Raw genomic sequence first — 21,628 nt, 5'->3', positions numbered from 1 at the left:
GGGTGAGGAAGCAAGGCTGGAAGAGTCAGGTGGCTTGCCCTATGGCTCACAAACACAAACACATAACCAAGGGACATTTCCCTTTAGGATTACCCTGCATTGGAAGAGAGAAATGCGTGCCTTCTCATTTTCCCTGAGAAAAATATGGTGTGCAATTATTTCGAACATTTCTATTGGCAATTAGAAGAAAAAACTGTGAAAATGCTCAGGAATCCGGGCAGCCCTGATAAAGCGCGCATCTCTGTGACAGGGATGATGGCGTTTGGTTGGGTGCCAGGAACACTTACGGATGACAGACTCATTTCTGTCAAAAATGTTTCTCAGCTTAATCTTATGATATTTCTAGGCAAAGAAGCAATGAAGGCCTGCCAAAACAAACACCCGCCAGCGCCTCCTGTGTGTGGGTCCCCATCCTGGTTGTGTGACTTTGTTGTTTTGCCCTGGGCCTTAGGGAGCCCTTGGTGGGACCCGAGCTTCTGGAGAGTCCTTTCCCTTTCCTCCTTCTCTGATGGCCTCTTTTCTTTTTGTCTAGGAAAGCAAGCCTGAACAGGGCCTCACTGGGAAGGGCCACAATACTGGAGAACAGCCATCGCAGCTTGGCCTGGCCACTAGGTATTTGTGTGTGCGTGTATGTGTGTGTGTATAAGTGTCCTTCTGCAACAAAGCCTCCAGACCCCGATGAGGGAAGACAGTGGTTCACATCCGAAGTCTGGGTTTCTGGAGTTAATAGGTGACTGAGACTGGTTTCTCTCCTTGCTCCAGTATATGTACCTTCTCAGACAGTTGAGGTTCAAGGTAAAAGTGAGTCTTCATTGACATGCTTAGCTAGAATGTCTCTACTGGTCCTGGCATGTGGTGTGTGTGTGTGTGTGTGTGTGTGTTTGTGCACACATGCAAGTGTACTTGCCTGGGAGTGCATGTGTTGAGGTCAGAGGTCAGCACCAGACTCTTCCTCATTTTCTGATGACCTCCCTGAGTGCTGATTCATTTGCGGTGAAAGCTGGCTTAGGTTTCATGTTCCCTAGCTCCTGGCCACAGCTCTGTACTTTCAAGGATGTCTCCCTCTGTTGCATTCTGTTGTTTTCTGAGGCAGTTTCTCATAGGCCTCTGGCCTCTGTGTGTTGACTAGACGGCCTGGCCATTGAGACCTGTCTCCATATCCCCCAGCCTCAGCAATGGGATTATAGATGTGAGCTGCTGAGTCCGGTTTTTAAGTGGGTGCTGGTGATCCCCACGTAGGCCCTCATGCTTGCATGGAAGGTGCTTTATTCAGCTGAACCCTGGTTGGCTTTTGATGCCCCAGTCAGCATCTGCTGTTCTGTGTATAGGACTCGAGGGTGCCCTGACTCTGAGGACGATGTCTTTTGCCCATGCTCAGTTGATACAGGATAGCATCACACTGACATACTGATACCTGACCACTGCAGCCTTGCACTTCCTAGACCAGCAGAGAGAGTCACTGAAGGTTCCACCCACATCTTCATCACTTTTGTACCTTTGAGGCCAAAGCCAGGCCCATTACAGTTGGGGCATGTTGAAAACATGGCGCCTACCTGATTTGATGAGTGTGTCCCCGTGTCATGTGCCTGTTCAGTTGCAGACAAAGCTGGCTTGGGTTTCATTTCATCTGTACCTTATACTAACACATTTCTAGAATTCTCTGTTGGTAGAAACTTAATTCCACTGACAAGGAAGGGTCTGCTTTCTTATTCTCCATGGAGAAGACTAAGGGGTGGGGCCAGGTGGGGTTAGAGTGTGTAGAAGGACTGAAGATGGGGGAGTACACCATGTTCTGCATGGATGGGGTGTTCCTTGGCCCTCTGGGTTTGCTCCTGGTACCCATGTGGTGGCACTTGCCTCCTTGCCTTCTTTCTCTGTGCTCTCCTATGCCCAGGCTTGGAGTGGATCAGACGGCCAGCAGTGTGAGCCTCAGCACTGTCTCCCTGGCATTCTGGTCAAGAGCTCTGTCTTTGTGCAGTGGTATTTAAAGGCCAGAGTGGCTCAGAGCAGGGCTTAGGGGCAGGGGTGGTGTGAGGTCGTCTCTCTGTGGTCTTTGACTCGCTAAGACTCCTCTTTGCATCACCATCTGTGACCCAGGGTGAGGCACCCTGACATTCCCTCTTCCCCGATGAGAATGCACAGGCCCACCAGGGCAGACTGTACTCACCTAAGGACATGGGGGTAAGACTAAACTGGGCATTTTAAATTATTTTAAGATGCATTGCATGGGTCATGTGCTGAGCGTCTTCCAAACTTACACTGCTGCTTCAGGCCAGGCCTGGAGCTGGAGGAGATGGAGCCTAGGAGCCAGCGAGCCCTCAGGAAGGATGGGTGGGGACACAGAGGACACGGTGCCACCGCTGTTCATATCACCACTCTCATTCCTTCTATTTCTGGCCGTGGAGGAACTCAGGGGCATGGGGGCGGGCTGAGGACTGAGGGAAGGCGGGACACTTAAGGAGCACAGCCCCTGGAGTTCATGTGTGCTGTGCTGGGCTTCCTTCCTGTCTGGACTGAACTGTGGAGAAGTATCTTTCCTGCTGCATAAAAGCCACCCCACTCCGCCCCGTTCTGAATTCCACTTCTCAGGCCGGAGAAATTATAACCTGGTTCGTGTGTGTGGAACTGAGATCCTGGAATGTGTGGAAGCTCCTGAGGGCTGAGTGTCCTCCTCTCTGGTGGCACCCCTGACTCCCACTCCTATCAGAGTCGTGTGGATGCCTTTTACAAAACTGGCACTGGAAGGTTTTCCTAATTGACAGACTTGACTGACAGAACAGTCCCCAAAGTTCCATAATTGAGCAAACAGCTTGTCACCATACAAATAATTAAAATGCCATTTGAAAAATGTGTGCTGTGACAAGAACTAACTTAAACGTTGTTCACAGTTCCTCATCTGAACACAGATTTTCCAAATGACTTGGGGCCCTTTTGTTGCCGTTTGCAGCCACTGTAAAGCAACTGACATTTAATGAGCCACTTCAAGAGGGATGTGGAAGGCTCTGCCTAGGAACAGCCTGTTCCACTCAGAGTGCGTAAGTCTGAAAGGTGGCAGCCTCCAACCGCTGCCCATCGGAGAGCTGCCAGCAGCCAACTGTACAACTCCCGTTTTGGTTTTGGAGTCTGTGTTTCCCTCCCTATGTTCCTTCAACATGGCATGCCACATGAATTTAGTGGGCCATTCTTTTCCTAAGCAGCAGATGGAAATCACAGCCATTCCAACTTGCACACTCATCTCCCCTCCCCCCACGGAGGCACATATCAATCTGCTCTTACTGGGAGCTGCAGTTTCATTCGGATCTCATTTCTCTCCAGCCTGGTTTGAGCACCAAAGTTTTCCTCTCAAAGAGCACCCTTCAGCCTCATCCTGCTTGGCGAGGATGCCTTTGTGTGTGGAGTATGTCCTGTGGCTCAGGCTCCAGGACCATGTCTGCCCCCAGCACTCTGTATGGAATCTGCAGATATTGGAATGGGAAGGGACTTGGCTGAGCATGCCGTTTTATGGAAGAGCTGACTGACGTACAGAGAGGAGTCCTCTGGTGTCTCTGGCACTGGGCTTACATGTCCGTCTCATTCTCCCCACACTGCTGCATCCTGAGGTCTGGAAGGGTGGATGAGTGTGTTCTGGACTTTAGGATGAGGCCAACAGGCTGAAAGGCAGGAATAAGTATAATTAATTAATCTTAAGTAGTGCAGCATGTGTTTTCTTGGGCTGGCGACCTTGGGTTTTCAGATCGCAGTTACTGCCTGTATTCCAACTCGAACAGAGCTCAGGTCAGTCTTGGATCAACCAGAACGGCAACCTATACATAGCTTGTCTTCTTACCTACAAGCTTTGGGATTGTCAAGAGTGCCTCTCCAGGCATGGTGGCTGGCTGTGATTGGCTTTTTAGGCAAGAGCCCATGGAGAGCCAGGATCACCAGGCTATTATCTGTTGTTCGTTTTTTTTTTTTTTTTTTTTTTTTTTTTTTTGTTGTTTTTTTTTTTTTTTTTTTCCAAAATCTGGTTTTATACCAAGCCAAGTTTCCACATAGATGTGAGGTACTATGTGAGTGTTTCCTTTCATGACTTCTTGGTACTGGGGAACGTGGGGCGGTTTGAATCACTTCTTGATTGGGTACACATGGTGAGGAGTCTTGTATGGGAGGCTTTTGGTGACCATAAGGCAGGCTGGGGAGCAGAGCAGGAATGAGCTGAGAGGGTGTTGGGAGGAGAGGGGATCCTGAGGTAAAGGAAGAAAGAGATCTGTGTGCATGTTGTTCTGTATAAAGGGATGAGAGAGTTAGTGTGCTTGTTGATGGATTTATTTTTGTCAACTTGATCCAATCCTAAGCATATCTTAGAATTCTGAGGGAATCTTACTTGGGAGAAAAAAAAAAAAAAAAAAAACCTCCATAAGATTGGCCTATGGGCAAGTCTGTAAGATATTATCTTATGTAATGACACATGTGGGAGATGCCATTTGTCCCTGGGTAGGTGGTTCTAGGTTGTTGTACAAGAAAATAGGCTTTGCAAGCCATGAGGAGCAAGTCAGCAAGCAGCACTCCTCCATGGTCTCTGCTTCAGCTCCTGCCTCCAGTTCCTGCCCCGACTTCCCTCAGCGATGGAGTGTGTGACTGGACAGTTATAAGCTGAAATAACCGCTTTCCTCCCTCTGCTGCTTTTGATCATGGTGTTTTCTTACAGCAATAGAAACCACAACTAGGACCACGAGGGACATGCCTGCTTTGGGGGCACTTGGGTTTTTCCATTCTTTGCAAGCCCATTAAGCACTTTACATGGGGCTAAGACTTGGGAGGCAGAGCAGACACTATTAGGTTGGAGATGAAACCATAAAATTGAGCTCAGGGAGCCACTAATTTACTGACCTGCTTTCTACGAGGCACTTAAAGACAGTGGGTCCGAGTTTTACCCTGCCTCCCGGCCCCAGACTGGAGGAGACAATAGCATTGGTCTATGGGGCGTTGGTCTGTGACAGCTCTTGGCTCACAGTGACTTCTTAGGAGTCTTAGGGGGAGGGGTGAACTGGTAACTCTTAAGTCCTAATTGTCTGTAATTGGATGTGTGGAGTTGCTGAGACTAGAGATGAGGGAATTGATGGTGTTTGGACTGTAGACATTTGGACTTTTAGGGCCTGGCCCTCAGACTTTTGTGGCGAGAGAAAAGAAGGCAGGGGAGTGTGTATGTGTTTGTGCTTTTCTGGCCAGAATGGATGTAGCCCTGCTCATCAGGAGTGGAATCATACCAGTTAACATGAGTGATGAGAGTTCGTAAACTGGGGAGTGAATGAGTTGAGGTGGCCCCCTCCCCCTCAACAGTGAAGCCGTGTATGAATGGGGATTTAAGGAGAGTTCATTGATAAATCTAAAGCCATATGGCAAATGACCACCCAAGAGACCCAATTGACTAAGTCATTGATTCGGGCCTAATGCATTTTTAATAGCTACCCAGATGCGTTTCCTAATTACATCACCATGTGTTCCAGGATAAAGCATGAGTCATCCTCTAGTGATGAAGAGCATGCAGCTGCCAAGCCATCAAGCTCCAGTCACCTCTCCCTTCTGTCCAACGTCAGCTACAAAAAGACCCTGCGGCTCACGTCAGAGCAGCTGGTGAGTCTCAGCGGGTCCACGGGTCATGACCAGATAGAGTTTTAAGGCTCTGTTGAAGGTCTTGGGGGTTCCTCCTACTTTTCTGCTCCAACGTAGCCCTTCCTAGGGCCCTTTATATGCCAGCATGGTCACTGGTGGCCTCACGTCTCCCTTTGGTACATCTCCCTCTTTTTCTGACCTCGGAGGAGACAGCTTTGACTGAGCCCGCTTATCCTCGGTATTAGTGCCTGAGAGACCTTGTAATGTCTCTCCTGAGTGTGTTTGCTTTGAGAGAGACGCTTGTTAACCCAAATGCATTTGTAAAATTGATGGAAATCAAGCAGGTGTGAGGGAATTTAGGGAATTTTAGGAAGCAAAGCCTCCCCCCTACCGTCTGTGTGTATGTGTGTGTTAATGAGGCTTTTCCCACCCTGGACTTATTTCAAATTGTGACCATCCAGTGAGCAGATAGCTCTGCTTTTCTATAAATAAAGTTTTGTATATTATAAGAACTTATGGGAGCAAGCTTTGATAGGATGGTATTTAAATGGGCAAAGATGATTCCATGTTTAGCCACGTGTAGTGACCTATGGGACACGTAGATTTTACCTGTGGTTCTGTGTGGCCAGCTGCTATGTCTCAAGAGTACACCAGCCAAGACTCAAGACTGACCAAAGGTGGCTTTGTTTTCTGGGTTTGGTATGATGTGCCTGGGCCTGGTCTACATGGCTTATGGATTTGAGAGGCCTCTTTTTCCAATGTGTGCCATTGTGACAGTCAGCAAAAACACACTTCTGAGGGAAACAGTTTTGCCTGTCTTACATTTGTGTCCTCACATCAAATCACTTTACGTTTTCTAAGTGTGAGTGTGACTTAGGACAGGTCCAGTTGCCTGCCGCTTGGCTGCACTCACCCACTGAGTACTGATCAAGTCCGCGTTGCAGCAGAGGCAGGATACCTTGGAACAAGTGGCTGATTGTTTCACAAATGGGGCTAGAGATGGCTGGGTTTGACGTAGGTTCCTGGTCCTGCCCTGGAAAGAACTAGAGCAAGAAACAGAATAGAGAACTTTGCAGAACGGGGTAGGGGGGGTATGGGAGGGTGGGGGGGAGGTTCGGTTTGAAGACAAAATGTCCTTTTCATGGGATGGAAGCCAAATGATGCTTGAATCCTTACCACTGCTCAAGCACACAAGTTGTTCATGTTTTTTTTTTTTTTTTTTCTTCAGAAAAGCTTGAAGTTGAAGAATGGCCCCAACGATGTGGTGTTCAGTGTCACTACCCAGTACCAGGGCACCTGTCGCTGCGAGGGCACCATCTACCTGTGGAACTGGGATGACAAAGTCATCATCTCAGATATCGATGGGACCATCACAAGGTGGGCTTGTCCTTGCTGAAGTCTGCAGCCAGCTTTCTTGGCGCTCTAAGGAGCATCGTGGGACCCAGAGCGCAGTTTCTGGTGTAGCTGGAACTGCACAGTTGGGGCAGCACTTTGGCCTCAGCAGCTGCAGCTAGGGCTGTGGCTTGTTTCTGTTTGGGCATCGTTCTCCAGCATGGGTTTTGGAGAAAGCCATTCTAGAATGGTTAGCAGCCCTTCACTTAGGTTTAGCAAACTCACTTCCCATCACTGTGGCACACCATAGCCGTACCTTAGTGGCCTCACTTGATTCTGTGAGCCTGGAGCTTTCTATTGAGACAGCCATGTGTTTCATTCATTCATTCGCTCATGCTATAGTTTCTTTTAGTATTTTTTTTCGTTCCTTTGGTTTTGTTCTTAGAGTTTTGTGGGTGCACATGCACACTTGCACATCAGCATTGATGTGAGGGGTCTATTCTGTTCTTCTGTCATGTGAGGGCTGGGGTCAAACTCAGGCTACCAGCTTGGCAACAAGCACCTTTATCCTCTGAGCCATCTTGCCAGCCCTCATTCATAATTTTTTTTAATGAAGTGTGAGTAGTGTATCTAAGCCAAATGGACATTTTTTTTCCTCCCCTCACAGTCACCCTTTGCTTTTGTTTTTCTTCATCTTTATTTAGATCTGATACTCTTGGTCACATTTTGCCCACGTTGGGAAAGGATTGGACTCACCAGGGCATTGCGAAGCTGTATCACAAAGTCAGCCAGTAAGTATACAGGGCTCTATTTTCTATTCCCATCTTGTAACCAAGTTGAAGATGGTAAGGACTTAATGACTGTGCGAATGGTGGCTTACTGTCAGGGGGTGCCACCCTAGCTAGGACTTGGAGAGCTAGTCTGTGATGTAGTGAGAGACTTTCACAGCCTTCCTTCACAGGGTGGACATAATACTATTATATTATATTATATTATATCCCATAATACTATTCAAGGTGGATATGTTGTATCTTTCAGGAATGGATACAAGTTTCTCTACTGTTCTGCACGGGCCATTGGAATGGCAGACATGACGAGGGGCTATCTGCACTGGGTCAACGAGAGGGGCACGGTGCTGCCACAGGGGCCGCTCCTGCTCAGCCCAAGCAGCCTCTTCTCTGCCTTGCACAGGTACTGCCCGGACAGCCAATCCCCATGCACCGACTTGCCGGCCAGCCTTGTTCTTCCTCTTCCTCCTCACGAGTTGAGCATAATGAGTAGCCTATTGGCCTGGAGACATGGCTCAGCCAGTAAATGTTCTTGCCTTGCAAGTGTGGAGGAGGGTTCGAGTCCTAGAAGCCAAGTGTATATATATTAAGTCATTGAAGATTCTTCACACAAGGCACCAAAATGCAGTCAAAATGCATTGATAATAATCCCCGAGTCACCCATAATGTGTTAGTCTTGCATTAGTGAGGAAATTGTTCCCCTTGGTGTTGTCCAATCAAGAACGATCCCAGATTTGAATTTTCTACTTCCGTTTTCCCGTGTCTTCTGTCCTCTTGTCTGTCAGTCCGATGTATGAGTCTGTGCCTGCCAGACTTGTGAATCTTTCCCTGTTCGTTTTAGTATCTGCATCTGTCCCTAACCAAGGGTTTCTGCTCTGTCTTCACTGAATAGCACAGAAAGCATCACTTGAGGAAGGACTGAGGGATACTTTGTAGAAATGTTTAACAGAGCTTTACAAGGGTCAAGTCACTGGCTCGAGCTGACCCTGGCTGACCCAGATAACAAATATCGTTGCTTATTAAGGCAATATCCAAATGTTGTGCTCAACATTTATGGTGGATAAGATCCTTCAACCTCTGTTTTTATTGTTTTAGGAAATTATTGTCATAACATACAAATACACACGTGTTACTCTGGGTCAGGGGCTTGGAAGAGTACACAAATTAAGATTACAGCTATACATGTTAGGTTGTAAAAACTGATTACATGCGAACTCGGACACAAGTAAGGTAGTTGTTACATTGTTCTCTTAAAGACAGACTGAACAAAGAGGCTGAGCACACAGTAGGATAGCAGTCTTCAGTCTTAAGTGACCTTAAGGTATATTATTAACTCTTGCTGTGAGGTCCAGCAAAAGTTCCAATGTCTTAGGATACAAGCAATATTGTCCTGATACTGCATCTCCATGTGAAAGAAAAGCTGGGTGAGGCGGCAGAGGCAGCCGGATCCTCACTGGCCAGTCAGCCTTGCCTATTTGGTGAGTCCTAGACCAGTGAGAAACCTTGTCTGAAGAATACATTGGGTTGATAGAACCAGAGGAATGACCCCTGAGGCTGACCTCTGGCCTCTACACTTCCTGTTGTGCCCACACAGATGTGCATGCATGCATACACACTCACTGCAGAGCTGGCCTCTCTGAGTATGATCATTGTCCCAATGCTTCCTACCGTCAGGAGCACCCAAGCTACAGACCCAGTGCTCTGCTGTGTGGCTTTTCCAGCACAATATCCAAAGGTGTGTTATGCTTTGACTAAAAATGCAGTAGGTCTAGAGACCAGTTTAGAGAGAATTAGCAGCTCAGTATAATATAATCATCCAATTCAAGAATCTAGTCTGTCACCCTGCTTTGGCCTGGGACTATAGACCACACTAAGCCCCGGAGTTTTGGCTAACCCCATGCCTCTCCCTCTGCAGTTCTGGGGTTACAGGTGTTTGCCACCACGACCAGCTTTTGAAGTAGATTTTTAATTTTTTTCTGTCTTGATGTAAGAGTTTTTACTATTATTGCTGCCCTTGCAGAGGGCATTCCTCCTTTCTGTAATGACCCTACTTCCCCACACTCTTTGCATTTACAGATGCCCTTGGAACGTTGCCTGGGTGTTCACCCATGAGTGTGGCCCATGCTAACACAAACTTTTGTTTCTGAGGTGTCACCTTGGCCATAGCTGGTCCTTTGCATTTTTTTTGTGCTGAGTGTGAGGCTCATTCCTACTTGTTTTTCTGGCTGCTGGGCCAACTTTATAGCTTGCACATTGAAAACTAGTCTTACATTTTAAATTACTCTGTGTGTGTGTGTGTGTGTGTGTGTGTGTGTAGGTTAGAGTGCAGCATGCAGGAGGCAGTTCTCTTCATGTGGGTGCTGGGGAATACACTCAGGTAGTCAGGTTTGGCAGCAAGCATCCTTAACCGCTAAGCAGCTTTGCTGGCTTTCAGACCACTTCAGTGCAAACAAGGCTTAAGTCCTCTCACGCTGACCACTTATTTGTTTGTTTTAATAGAGAAGTGATTGAAAAGAAGCCAGAAAAGTTCAAAGTCCAGTGTTTGACAGACATCAAAAACCTGTTTTTCCCAAACACAGAACCCTTCTATGCTGCTTTTGGGAACCGGCCTGCTGTAAGTACCAAGGGGTCAACGGAGCCACAGACACTGCCCTTAGTGCCAGCAGTTTTCACAAAGGCCTGGTGCCTCGGCCATGGGAAGCGAGCCTTATCCTAAGGCAAAGTGATTAAATCCCATCACGTGTGGCCTCTGGTCTTCTTTGAAGGCTGGCCAGTGACTTTGAAGCTGGTGACCTGGGCCACCACTTGCAATTGCGCATTACTTGTTAATTAGTAAAACAAGGGCACTACAGGTGCTGGGTCCACCATGATGGGCCGGCCATGCCAGCCCTGCCTGACTGCAGTGTTGGGTCTGGCATCTCCAACCTGAAGCATGCATGAGATTTCCCTGACTGAAGGAAATGTGTGGAGATGGCGCGTATGACCCAAGCTTTCTGGAAGGTTCAGTTTGAAGCCTGTAGCAAAGACTTATGGTTGACAGAAATGTTCGTCCATGTTGTGTATGTGACCCGCACTTGCTAGAAGGGTCTGTATTGTATAGAATATAGCTGGGTATTAGCTACTCGGCTGGGGAAAAACATCTGCCTTTAAAACTGGTGTCAGGTTATTATGGAATGAGAAAACAGGTTAGCAGACAAGCCTGAGGAGTGTCAGCCAGCCTGGCGGAGGACGAGGGAGGTTAGCTCAGGTCCTGACCAGTTGAAGGAACTAAGGCCCGGGTAGAAAAGCCACCTGAACGTGTCCCCATTCCACCAAGGTGCAGGGCTTGTTAGTGAAAATTGGACACTACAACAGCATTTGGTGAAAGATGGCATGTGCTTGTCTGTGTGATGAGCTCCCCACTCTCCCTGACACGTTAAATCCCCTCTTCTAAAACACAGGACGTGTATTCCTACAAGCAAGTGGGAGTGTCCCTGAATAGAATCTTCACTGTCAACCCCAAGGGTGAGCTAGTGCAGGAGCACGCCAAGACCAACATCAGCTCGTGAGTATTCTCTGTTCCCTCCACTGTCCCGAGGCAGGCGTCCCCATCCACCGCAGAACCTTGCAGCCATTGCTACCTTTGTTGTGATCTTTGTGTGTGTATGTGTGCGGACACACGTGCATATGTGTATGTGTTCATGCCTAAGGTGGCCAGAGGTCAATGCCAGCCGTCTTCCCTAATTGCTTTTAGTGTTTTTTGAGGCAGGGTTTCTCACTGAACTTGGGGCTCACCCACTTGGCTAGACTGAGAGGCCCGTGAGCTTCTGGGACTTTCCCGTCCCAAATGCCCCAGCACTGGGTTGCAGGCAGGATTGATACCTGGCTTTTTATGTGGATGTTGAGAATCTCAAGTTCTCATGTCTTCAGGGAGGGCAATTAATCAACTGAGCCATCTCTCCAGGCCCTGTTTTAATCTTTAATTCCTCTAAAAAATAAGAGTTCAACTCCACATCTTTATTCTCCTGCTTTTAGTTTTTAGACACTAAGAAAGAAGTCAGATACCTCAGGATGCAAAGCTTAAAGTAGAGGCCAGAGTTATGCGCAGAATAGAACAGATTGAGTTCCAAAGCTAAACGTTCAGTTGCCCAAGTTAGGATGTCAATTAGAGATGTAACCCAGGGCTGGAGAGATGGCTCAGTGGTTAAGAGCACTAACTGCTTTTTCAAAGGTCCTGAATTCAATTCCCAGCAACCACATGGTGGCTCACAACTATCTGTAATGGGATCTGATGCCCTCTTCTGGTGTGTCTGGAGACAGTGACAGTGTACTTATATATAATAAATAAACACATCTTAAAAAAAAATGTAACCCAAGTGGATTGTGGGAGGCCATTCTTTCTCATGGTTTTGAGGGTGGAGTCCAGGGCCTTAGGCATGCTAGGTTAGTACTGTATTGTAGAGGTGACCTTTTCAGCTCCCGTCTTGCTGTTGTTTGCTTTGCTTTGTTTGAGACAGGACCTTGCTGTGGAGTCCAGGCTGGTCTTGAATTTGGTAATCCGCCTTCAGTCTCCCGAGTACTGGGATTACTGGTGTACACCTGGCTGATTTACTGTGTGGTCTGTGTAGCGTCACTCTTGGCTCTGCCTCATCTCATAGGGTGTTCTCACTTGTTAGCCGTACTAGGAGCTTCAGCCTAGGCAGGTGCTGCCACTCTGCTTGTCCACTGCAGAGGCGGTGTGTCTTTTAGTTTGATCTGTACCAAACTAGAAAATAGCCTCTGGCTTGAGTGATCCCAACACTGCTGTAAGCTGGAGCGCTGGAAAGTTGGATGTAAGATTCCTCCTGGTGTTTACAAGCACCTCCCATACTTTTTGGAGCTGGGCGTGGTCACAACTCACACCTGTAATCGCAGCACCATGGGAAAGCAGAGGCAGGGGGATTGCTTTAAGTTTGAAGCTAGCTGTAGGCTGCATAGGGAGTTCCAGGCCAGCCTGGATTTCTGAGAGACCACCAGGGTAGTTTCTCACTTTGAAGATGGTTATTACTTTGCAGCGAGACTAGAGTCCAGCTTGACTAGAGCAGTTCCAGATGTGAGGGAGCCCTGGCTTCTTGGTCAGCAGCTGTCTAGGTATGGGGAGAGGAGATGGAGCCTACACCCTTCTATTCTGTAGCAGGTCAGCCAGGGCCTTTTACCTGGCCCAGTGAGGAGCTGGGCCCTCTGAGATGAACCCCCCATCTTCAGGAAGCATGTATACCAAAGTCCAGAACTTGGCATGACCTTTTCTTTTATTAATAATAATAATAATAATAATAATGATAATAATAGTTATTATTATTATTTGTGTGTGTGTGTGTGTGTGTGTGTGTGTGTGTGTTGCATGCATGTATGCACAGGCAAGTATATGCATATGCTATAGTGTGCATGTGGTAATCAGAGGTCTGCTTTTGTGGAGGCCATTTTCTTTTTCCTCCTTTATGTGGGTTCCTGGGATTAGGCCACCAGACTTTCGAGACAAGCACTTCTTTATTGGCTGAGTTATCTTGCAGGCCCTTGTGTGTGAGTGACTGGTCCTAGCCAAGCAGGTGTTATCCCTTGGAGCCTGGATGAGCTGGATGAACGGGAACATTTTTAAGGGAAGCCCAACTGGGCGGAGCACTGAGCTCAGGGTTTTCTTCCATTCTTGTCAGGGAATTTGCAGTCCTTGCTCCAGGGAGCTCTATGCTTGGAGGCTAGAATGGGCCACCCAGATGGAGCAGGTCCTGCTGCTAGGGCACGTGAGCCTCAGAAGCTTGGTTCTGATACCTTCCACAGCCTAGCAGGGGACAGCTCCCTGTGGGAAGCCAGCTATCCGCATAGCCACAAACTTCAGGCTAATAGACCTTCCAGTCAGGAGGTATTTTAAAAATTTGTTTGTTTGTTTTAATCTCCAGGAAAGACATGATTTTTGGTGTATTATTAAGGGAAGTTTCCCCACTTTGTGTAGGCACAGTGTTTCTCACAAGTCTCTTTGAGGCCCTTTATTAAACACACACACAGCCTTGAACTGAATGTCATTTCATGCCTCAGAACATGCTAATCCTGAAGTTTGGATTTCAAAAGTCCCATTTGGTTCTCAGCCTGAATGGAGAGGGGCCCAGACACTGTCAAACAGAAGTCTAGGCTGTGCAGGAGAAGGCTGGGTGTGTCCGAATAACTGTGTGGAGCCTGGTTTCCCAGGCTGATTTATACAGCTGTTTTCTTTCTACAGTGCAGACTATGGTTAGGTAACATCACCTTCCTGGGGACAGAGGAAATGCCCTGAGTATGGAGTGCTAGAAACTCCTGTGTGGTCCAGCCTCGCACACTGTGTGGGTGAAGGGGTTGAAGCTCAGGGAGGGCAAGATACTTTCCCAGAGTTACACAACAAATAAGGCTGGAGGAGGCCTCGGGCTTGCTGACCCATGGCCAGGGACTCTTTCGTGAAGTCTGAGTGACCCACTGTGGAATGAGTGTCCGGTGCATGCAGGTGAATCATTGGGTAGGCTATTCTGTTATTTTGGATGCTAAGCAAGTGGCACGGTTTTCATTTTCCGTCCTTTATGGTAGAGCAAGTGAGGGCGTAGAGACATCCAGGCCTTGCTCTGCCTGAGGTCACACAGCTGGACCCGGGCAGGATTGATGCCAGATCTGCACTCTGATAACAACAAGGCCCTGTACCTCTTCACTGTGAATGTAGTAGTCTCTGCTGCTTCAGAGCTATGACTTGTCTGTGTCCCCCCCACACCCCTACGTACGTGGACTCTGTGGCAGGTAGATGTCCCTGACTTTGCTGGCTTCTCCCAGTCTGTCCCTTGTGCCTTGCTCAGGCTGTCTGTTCTTCACGAAGTCAGGCTTGGAATACCCTGGTTCCCCTTCTCACTTACAGTGAGTTCCTAAGGCTAGAATGGCTCCAGTGAGGCAGAGTAGTTGGCTGCTCCCTGGGGTTGGGGTCCTATACTGTTCCCCAGCCTAAAGTGCAGCCCCGAGTCTGGCATTGCCCTTCATGTATCGGGTGTGTCTCCGTGGGCAGTGACCCCACTCTTCCTTTCACCTCCCAGGTATGTGCGGCTCTGCGAAGTGGTCGACCACGTCTTCCCATTGCTGAAGAGAAGCAATTCCTGCGACTTCCCCTGCTCAGACACTTTCAGTAACTTCACCTTTTGGAGAGAGCCACTGCCACCCTTTGAAAACCAGGACGTACATTCAGCCTCAGCTTGATGCGACCAAGCATTAAAGGATAGGTTGTGGGGACCCTGGAGCTGCTGGGAAGGCTGATATATGGCCATCTGCCTAAGAGAGAAGCGATTCTCCCTCGACTCGCTCGCCCCCGGGGTGGCATTTCTAAGCTTGGAGGGCGGATAGAGGCTGCATCTCATCCCATAGGCCGCAAGAGGATCGGGCGCACTAGTAGTGTGCAAAGCAGCCCTCTGTCTGGGTTTAGCACACCCAATGCTGCACCCTCCAGACAGTTAGTTCATGTGCAGGGGCGATGAGCCCTTAGCAGAAGCGGGCAGGCCACCTGAGAGCTGTCTCAGTATCCCTGTGCCCCTACTGTCCGGATCTCTGATGTGCACGGTGATCGGTAGCATAGGGCACATTTCCATGACAGTGACATCCAGGTCACCTTCTGCACATAGGGATGGCTGTGTACCGAGTCTAAGCGAAGGGAGCATGGGCCTCGCTGGCTCTCCACCCTGGCCTTGGCTTTGACTTTTTAGACGTTCCCTTGCAGTGTTGCAGACTTAGTCTCACTTTAGGTGATAAGCTCTTTAATTGCTTTGGTTGAAGGTGGCCTTTGACAAGCTGCATCTCTCCCCAGTCCTCATAGCTCAAGGCTGGGCTGTTTATGCCTTAACGCATCTGCAGCAGGCATTTGCTTAGCGTGCACAGTCTAGCTCTCCATAACTGCCATGCCTTACCTTATGATGGGTAGTCCCTAAGGCAGCGTCTGTGGCATCTCAGCACCTTCTGCATCCTGCTACCCAGCAAGGAGGCACCACTAGGGTGGACTTGAACAGCATTTAAGCCAAACAAGAAGGATGCCGCTAAAGAAACTTTTTTTTTTAAAGAAACATAATTTTCAGAAGTTAAATTATTTTCTTTGCAGATATTATTTATTTACTGTCACTGGGCTGCTGTTGTGAGCATCCTAGCCAGATCCTTAGGATTACAGCTGTCATGAATGCATTAAAAGTAAAGTGTGCTAGACAATCCAAAGAGCCCTTTTCTGTGGATTTCACACTCTGATCTTCTGGAATCTCCGAATCACTAATTTTTCTTAGGTTTATTTTTTTGTTTTCCAGTGCAGTCCAAGGGCAGGGAAAAAACCTGTAATAATTTGAGCAATGCTCTTTAAGCTGATAGAAGGTAGCTGTGAACTGTCCCAGAGGACAATGTGAAAAAATGAAAGAAGTATTTTGGTAAAAGATTTTGCTTTACTTTGAAAGTATTATTTTTTTAAAGGGTGATTTACTCCAGAGATGGAAAGACCTTTCTATTTAAATTTCATTGTTAGAGTCAAGGGGGAAAATACAAAAACAAAACAAATAAACAAAAACCAAAAAGGAAAGAAGGATAGAAAGGAGTTAAAGAAAAAAGCAGTAGAATGAACTGCTACTCTTTCTGTGAAAGAAAACCTAGAGGCACTGCCGTTGGAGTCGCTGGGCTCTGTTAAGGGTTTGTGTCGTCCACATAGTTCACAGGAATGGCCAAGGAAAGGCAACTGTCATCTGCCATGGGCGCCCACTGATGGAGAACCTCAAACCTGAGCGTGTGGCTCCCCTCTGGGAATCAGGAAAGTCATTAAACAGAGTTCTGCCGCAGGGAGCTCCTGACCTCTTCCCTAATGACCTTCAGAGGCCACGGGAAGCCTCCTGCCACTGGGGTGGTCTCACCTGTGTTGTGATTGCTGTGGACTGTGTATGAGCTCATTGGTCTGTCATCCTCGTGCCCCAGGGGAAATGTTGGAATCTCTCTTCAGTTGCCCTCTGCAGCCAGATGTCCAGGTGGCTTTCTGAGAGCATGCTATGACTTGAGCCAGGGTCTCTCTATAACCAAGGCTGGTCTGCAACACACCATCTCAGACATACAGCAGTCCTTCCACTTGGTCTGGGAACCTAGTTTTGATATACCTTAAACCCCCCGTCACTCTTCCCTGAAACAGCACACCTACCACAAAACCACACTCTGATTCTTTGGGAGCACTGTCCGGGCAGTGATGGGGACATCTACTGTGAGGCTCCCCTGTGAGATCCAAATGGGAGCTGCACCATCTCTCAAGTTGCTTATCTGCATATGCACTAAACCCCAGGGGCCCAAAGGTCCCACGCTAGGATACTATATGGGTACCATACATTTCAAAGTTGCTCATAAAAAGAGTGAGATGTCCTCAAATGTTGATCATACATGATAAAGGAGAACACACCTGGCACATTGCAGAGACAGGCTTCTGTTGCCACAGATACTTCCCCTTTGGATCTCAGGTTCAGATCACTACTTCAGTATATTTTAGTTACAACATTAGCTGTGTGTTTGCAGATGCCGGTGCAATGATGGGGAAAAAAATCAATGTAATATTTCATTGTGTTGTGCTTGATGCAGAGTTAGAAATTTCTATAATAAACAAGATGAATGAAAGACTTCTGAAAACCAGGCATATGAAATTTAAATCATTTTTATGTTTTTCAGGTCTCTTTTTCTGGTGTGATATTTTATACAACACTAAGTCATTTACTTGAAGGAAAAACAACCTTTAATGTAGACTAGGGAGATGGCTCAGGCAGTAAGAGTACTTGCCATGCAAGCATGTGCATCCAAGTTCTGTTCCCAGCATCCATGTACAAAGCCAAGTGACACTTGTAACACCAGAGGTGGGAACAGGCGGATCCTTGGTGCTGGCTAGACAGAGTCTAGCAGAATCCATACGTCCCAGGTTCCAGCGAAAGACCCTTGTCTCAATAAGTATGGTAGACTGAATCTGAGGAGGAACAAAACTTGAGGTCCTGGCTTCCACATGGGCAGGCGCACAAATGCACGCACACCTGTCCAGGGATCTGCTCACAAATGGACTGGGAACACACAGAAAGAACCCTTTTGGTTATGAACCCTTCACTATGGGATTAAATGCCTTTTCTGATGTTTGAGTCCATACAGGTATACTAACCCCATTCACCCCCGAAACAGACAGGAGAGATAATAATTTGTCCTCCCTATTAAAGGGATTGCACGTAGACTTTGCACAACCCACATTGGATCACCAAGTTGAGAGATCTGTGTGAAATATGTTGGCTCCTCCCTGACCTGGAGGGACTGTTGAGCCAGGTGGCACAGAAGAAGGTGCCTCACAGGTCCTGCTTGCCACGTGGGGTGTCTTCACCTCATAGTCACTTCCCCCATCTTGTGGACATTTGCCCTTAGTTTTCCATTTTGAAGGAATCCATCAAAGTCCTTGACTAGTGCGAACCAAGGTTGGTCATATTAACACTGTGCACTAGTAATGGCTTCCTACAGATTGCTGCGTTGGCTTTAATGATTATGGACTGGATGGAAGAGTTTATCCTTAAATTTTAAAGGCACTGCTCGGTAAAAACTGAGGAGTCCAGAATCCAGCAGGTCCCGGGGGTGTCTGTAGATTTAACACGTTACAAAGCAGAAGAAACTCTTGGACATCACCACAGATCTATGCTGCCTGACTGAAGTGTCCAAAGTTCTTTTATCTGAAATAAAAACCAGGATAAACTTGTTTGTAGGCTATTCATTCACATGTCTTCTTTGTCCTTTGCCACGGTACCTTTCTGGTGGTACCCAAGGCTGTCCTATGTCCCTGCCGCTCACACCCCCATGCACACGATGGTTTTTGCATGCTTAGACTTTCCCAGAGACGAGCTTTGTTTACCTAGCATTTAAAGGACTTGGTCTGGTTTCAAAGAGTAGCAGATTCCCACTTTGCATCAGAAGCCCAGAACTATGGGGGACTGGTCTTAGCCATCAGCTTTGGAACAGCTTTCATGATAGATAACACATATATATTACCCCTGTGCGGTACTGGGATGCAATTGTCATAGAGGAAAGTTAAAGAGCCAAGTTTGAAAGATGTTCTGTGACTAAGCACTCTTCAGGAGGCCTGTGGTCCCAACAGCAGAGCTAAGATCTGTACCCCCACTTGTCCGTCACGGTTCTGCTGTGTGAACAGCGCTGCGCTCATTCCCATGAACTAGGAGAGGTGACGGGCCTCCGGGATTTTCCCTTTTTCTAGTCAGCTGGCACAGGGATTCCTTTTCCACCTTGTGAGTTGCAAGGATTACTGGTGGCCACCACATCTGGACCTTTCTGGGGATCTGAATGCTGCCCCCCTCACTTGCCAGTGCTTTATCCACTGAGCTATCTTCCCAGCATCAGTTTCTCTGACAGGATCTCTCATGAGGATAGGCCATAATACAAGAGCAAAGGATGACTTTGGATTATGATCATTACTGCCTGCTTCCCCAACCCCCCTCCCAAGTGCTGGGATTGCTGGTGTGTGCCACTATGACTGAGTTATTTGCTACTGGGAATTGAACCAGAGCTTCATACATGCCAGGCGAGTTCATGCCCTACATCCCCAGCATAGCCTTTACGTTTGTAACCCTTCTATAAGTCCTGTATCATCAAAGAGGATAATTGCATTCACCTGTGTGGTACAGGAGAAGCTGACCCTGGAAGTCATTGAAAGCCAGTGGCCACAGGGGGGCATAGTTGGATCTCGTTTGACCGAATAGCCTTTCAAAGCAGCCCTGTGCTTTCCCTGTAGTGCCAGGCTTGGAGACCAGCCAGATTGTGGATTAGATTTGTGTGGAGGCAGAGGAGTTGCTTCAGGGAACTGTTTCAGCACTGATGTTCCTTGGATGGGCTTGATTTGAGGCCCCAATCCGTAAGTGAGCTTTGGAGGCCAAACTGCTAGATTGAAAAATCCGTTCTTTGTGGTCCTGGAGGATCAGGGAGATGGCTAAAAAATACAAATGTTCAGGACCTTACCCTAGTCTTACTGACCCTAGCAGTGAGTGTGGGTGGGCCTCTGAGAACATTTTAATAGTTCTTATGGGGTTTCTGATGCACGCATGCTGAGGACCAGGCAGCCCAGGCCCTTGTTGACATCTGTCATCTGGCCAGCTCAGGAATGCTGTCTGCTCAGGACTCACCCCATTTGCCCAAACTGGAGAATCCTCTACAAAGGAAACCTCACTTCTTTCTTTTAAAGGTCCTTGGAGACCCAGCCACAGGTGCTTGTTTAAGTCAGAAGGTGTCCTTGTGACCCTGTGGTAGGAGGCATCTGTCTGTCCAGTCAGATCTGCCTTTCTGGGGATTCTCAGATGGGAGCCATAGGCCTGGAAGGAGACAGCAGATCTGGCAGCCTGGGCAGAGTGAGAAAGCAGGGAACAGGGTAGAGGTGGATGTGCCCAGATTTCTAATGGTCTCGTCCTCCCGGGAATGGTTGGGAGCTTCGAGGAGCCTGTCCCGATGCCAGTGTTCTGTTCATTGGTGCAGGAAGTCCATTCAGCTTACATTACTTTTAATGTATTTTGCAAGCAAGTGGCCTCTTCCTGTGACTCACTCCGCCTTTTGTGCACCGGAGGTTGTGGTTGGAAGTTTCACTTTGGAAAGTAACCACCAGTGCCGCCACTTTCTCCTGAGACTGGAACCCCAACAAGTCACATTCATTTTGCAATGAAGAAAAGTAAATGGAGGTGTTTCTGCTCTGATTGTAAAAACATCCTTTTCTGAGATGCTCTGCAGAGCCAAGCTGAGAAGAAATGGGCTATATTTTCAAGTAACCCATTCATTTCAGGACCTTGTGCTTTCCCAAATGTTCTTTGCCATCTTGATCCATTTTTCAGGGATATCTAAAAACAAAAAACAAAACAAAACAAAACAAAAAAACCCCAAAACCCAAACAACAAACAAACAACCCCCCCCCAGCATTAGTTGATTGAGTGATCCATCTCTTAGTTGACTGAAAGTGACTCAGATCTGGACCAAAGTTTGGGTTCTTACTACCAGGCAGCATAAAAATAACGTCAACAGAATCACTTGAATAATTAAATGTACTTCATCAGGCTCTTCCCCAGTGGTCGCCTCATGCGCCCTGTATACATGTATTTCTTTGGATAAGCCAATAAGGGCTAAGTGGGAAAATACTACAGAGCAATCTCTCCCCTCAAGTTTAAAGACTCTTCTTCAAATGGTGTGGGGCTCAACCAAGTTACCAGCACCACCACTGTAACGATTTTTATGTGTATGAGTATTTTGACTGCTTGTATGTAAGTAACGTGAGTGTGCTTGGTGCCAGAGGAGGCTGCATGAGGGAACTAGATTCCCCTGGAACTGGAGTTCATTCGATTGTGAGTGATTCAATGTGAGTGATGGGAATTAAGCTTGGGTTCTCTGAAGCTGCTAAGGATATACACATACTCTCTCTCTCTCTCTCTCTCTCTCTGTCTCTCTCTGTCTCTCTCTCTCTCTCTCTGTCTCTCTCTCTCTCTCTTTCTCTCTCTCTCTCAAGAGTTAGGATGAACAGCCTTACTCCATGTTTATGTGGATGTTTTTTGCTGTTGGTGAAGTTACAATTTTTCCCTTTTTGATGCTGGGGAAGAACCCAGGGCCTTGCCTCTCTCTCTCTCTGCAGCTGAAATTGTTGCTAATACTTTGAGAAGGTTTTCATGTGTCCCAGGCTGTTCTGGAGCTGGAACTTGCTGTGTGGCTGAAGACAGTTTTAACCTTTGTTGGGATTAAAGTCTCACCATGCCTGGCTGAGACTTTTTCTTTCATAAAAAAAAAAATAAAGAAACCAAAGAAAATCTAGCTGAGCATGAGTCTAAGTGAGCCAGAGAAGCATTGGTCCTCCATGGTATCTCCATGTTTTTGCTACACCTCTTCCTGTT

The 21,628-nt window shown here is 47.5% G+C and overlaps 1 protein-coding gene across 4 annotated transcripts in view; it reads left to right on the top strand.

Annotated features, from left to right (window-relative positions):
- LPIN1 (lipin 1) overlaps positions 1 to 17,383 on the top strand; it is a 103,300-nt gene extending 85,917 nt beyond the window's left edge. For all 4 annotated transcript variants that reach the window (XM_080939177.1, XM_080939176.1, XM_080939178.1 and 1 more), the window contains 8 exons: positions 533 to 612; positions 5,487 to 5,613; positions 6,821 to 6,969; positions 7,629 to 7,715; positions 7,963 to 8,115; positions 10,212 to 10,326; positions 11,153 to 11,256; positions 14,771 to 17,383. In XM_080939177.1, coding sequence (XP_080795303.1) covers positions 533 to 612; positions 5,487 to 5,613; positions 6,821 to 6,969; positions 7,629 to 7,715; positions 7,963 to 8,115; positions 10,212 to 10,326; positions 11,153 to 11,256; positions 14,771 to 14,930 — 975 coding nt within the window. In that variant the 3' untranslated portion in view covers positions 14,931 to 17,383. The remainder of the gene's footprint in view (positions 1 to 532; positions 613 to 5,486; positions 5,614 to 6,820; positions 6,970 to 7,628; positions 7,716 to 7,962; positions 8,116 to 10,211; positions 10,327 to 11,152; positions 11,257 to 14,770) is intronic.
- The last annotated feature ends 4,245 nt before the right edge of the window (positions 17,384 to 21,628 follow it).

This window comes from Micromys minutus (assembly GCF_963924665.1).
Source record: "Micromys minutus genome assembly, chromosome: 1".
Classification (NCBI taxonomy): Eukaryota; Metazoa; Chordata; class Mammalia; order Rodentia; family Muridae; genus Micromys; species Micromys minutus.
The sequence above is the reverse complement of the archived record's forward strand: the minus strand, read 5'-3'. Positions and strand labels throughout refer to the sequence as shown.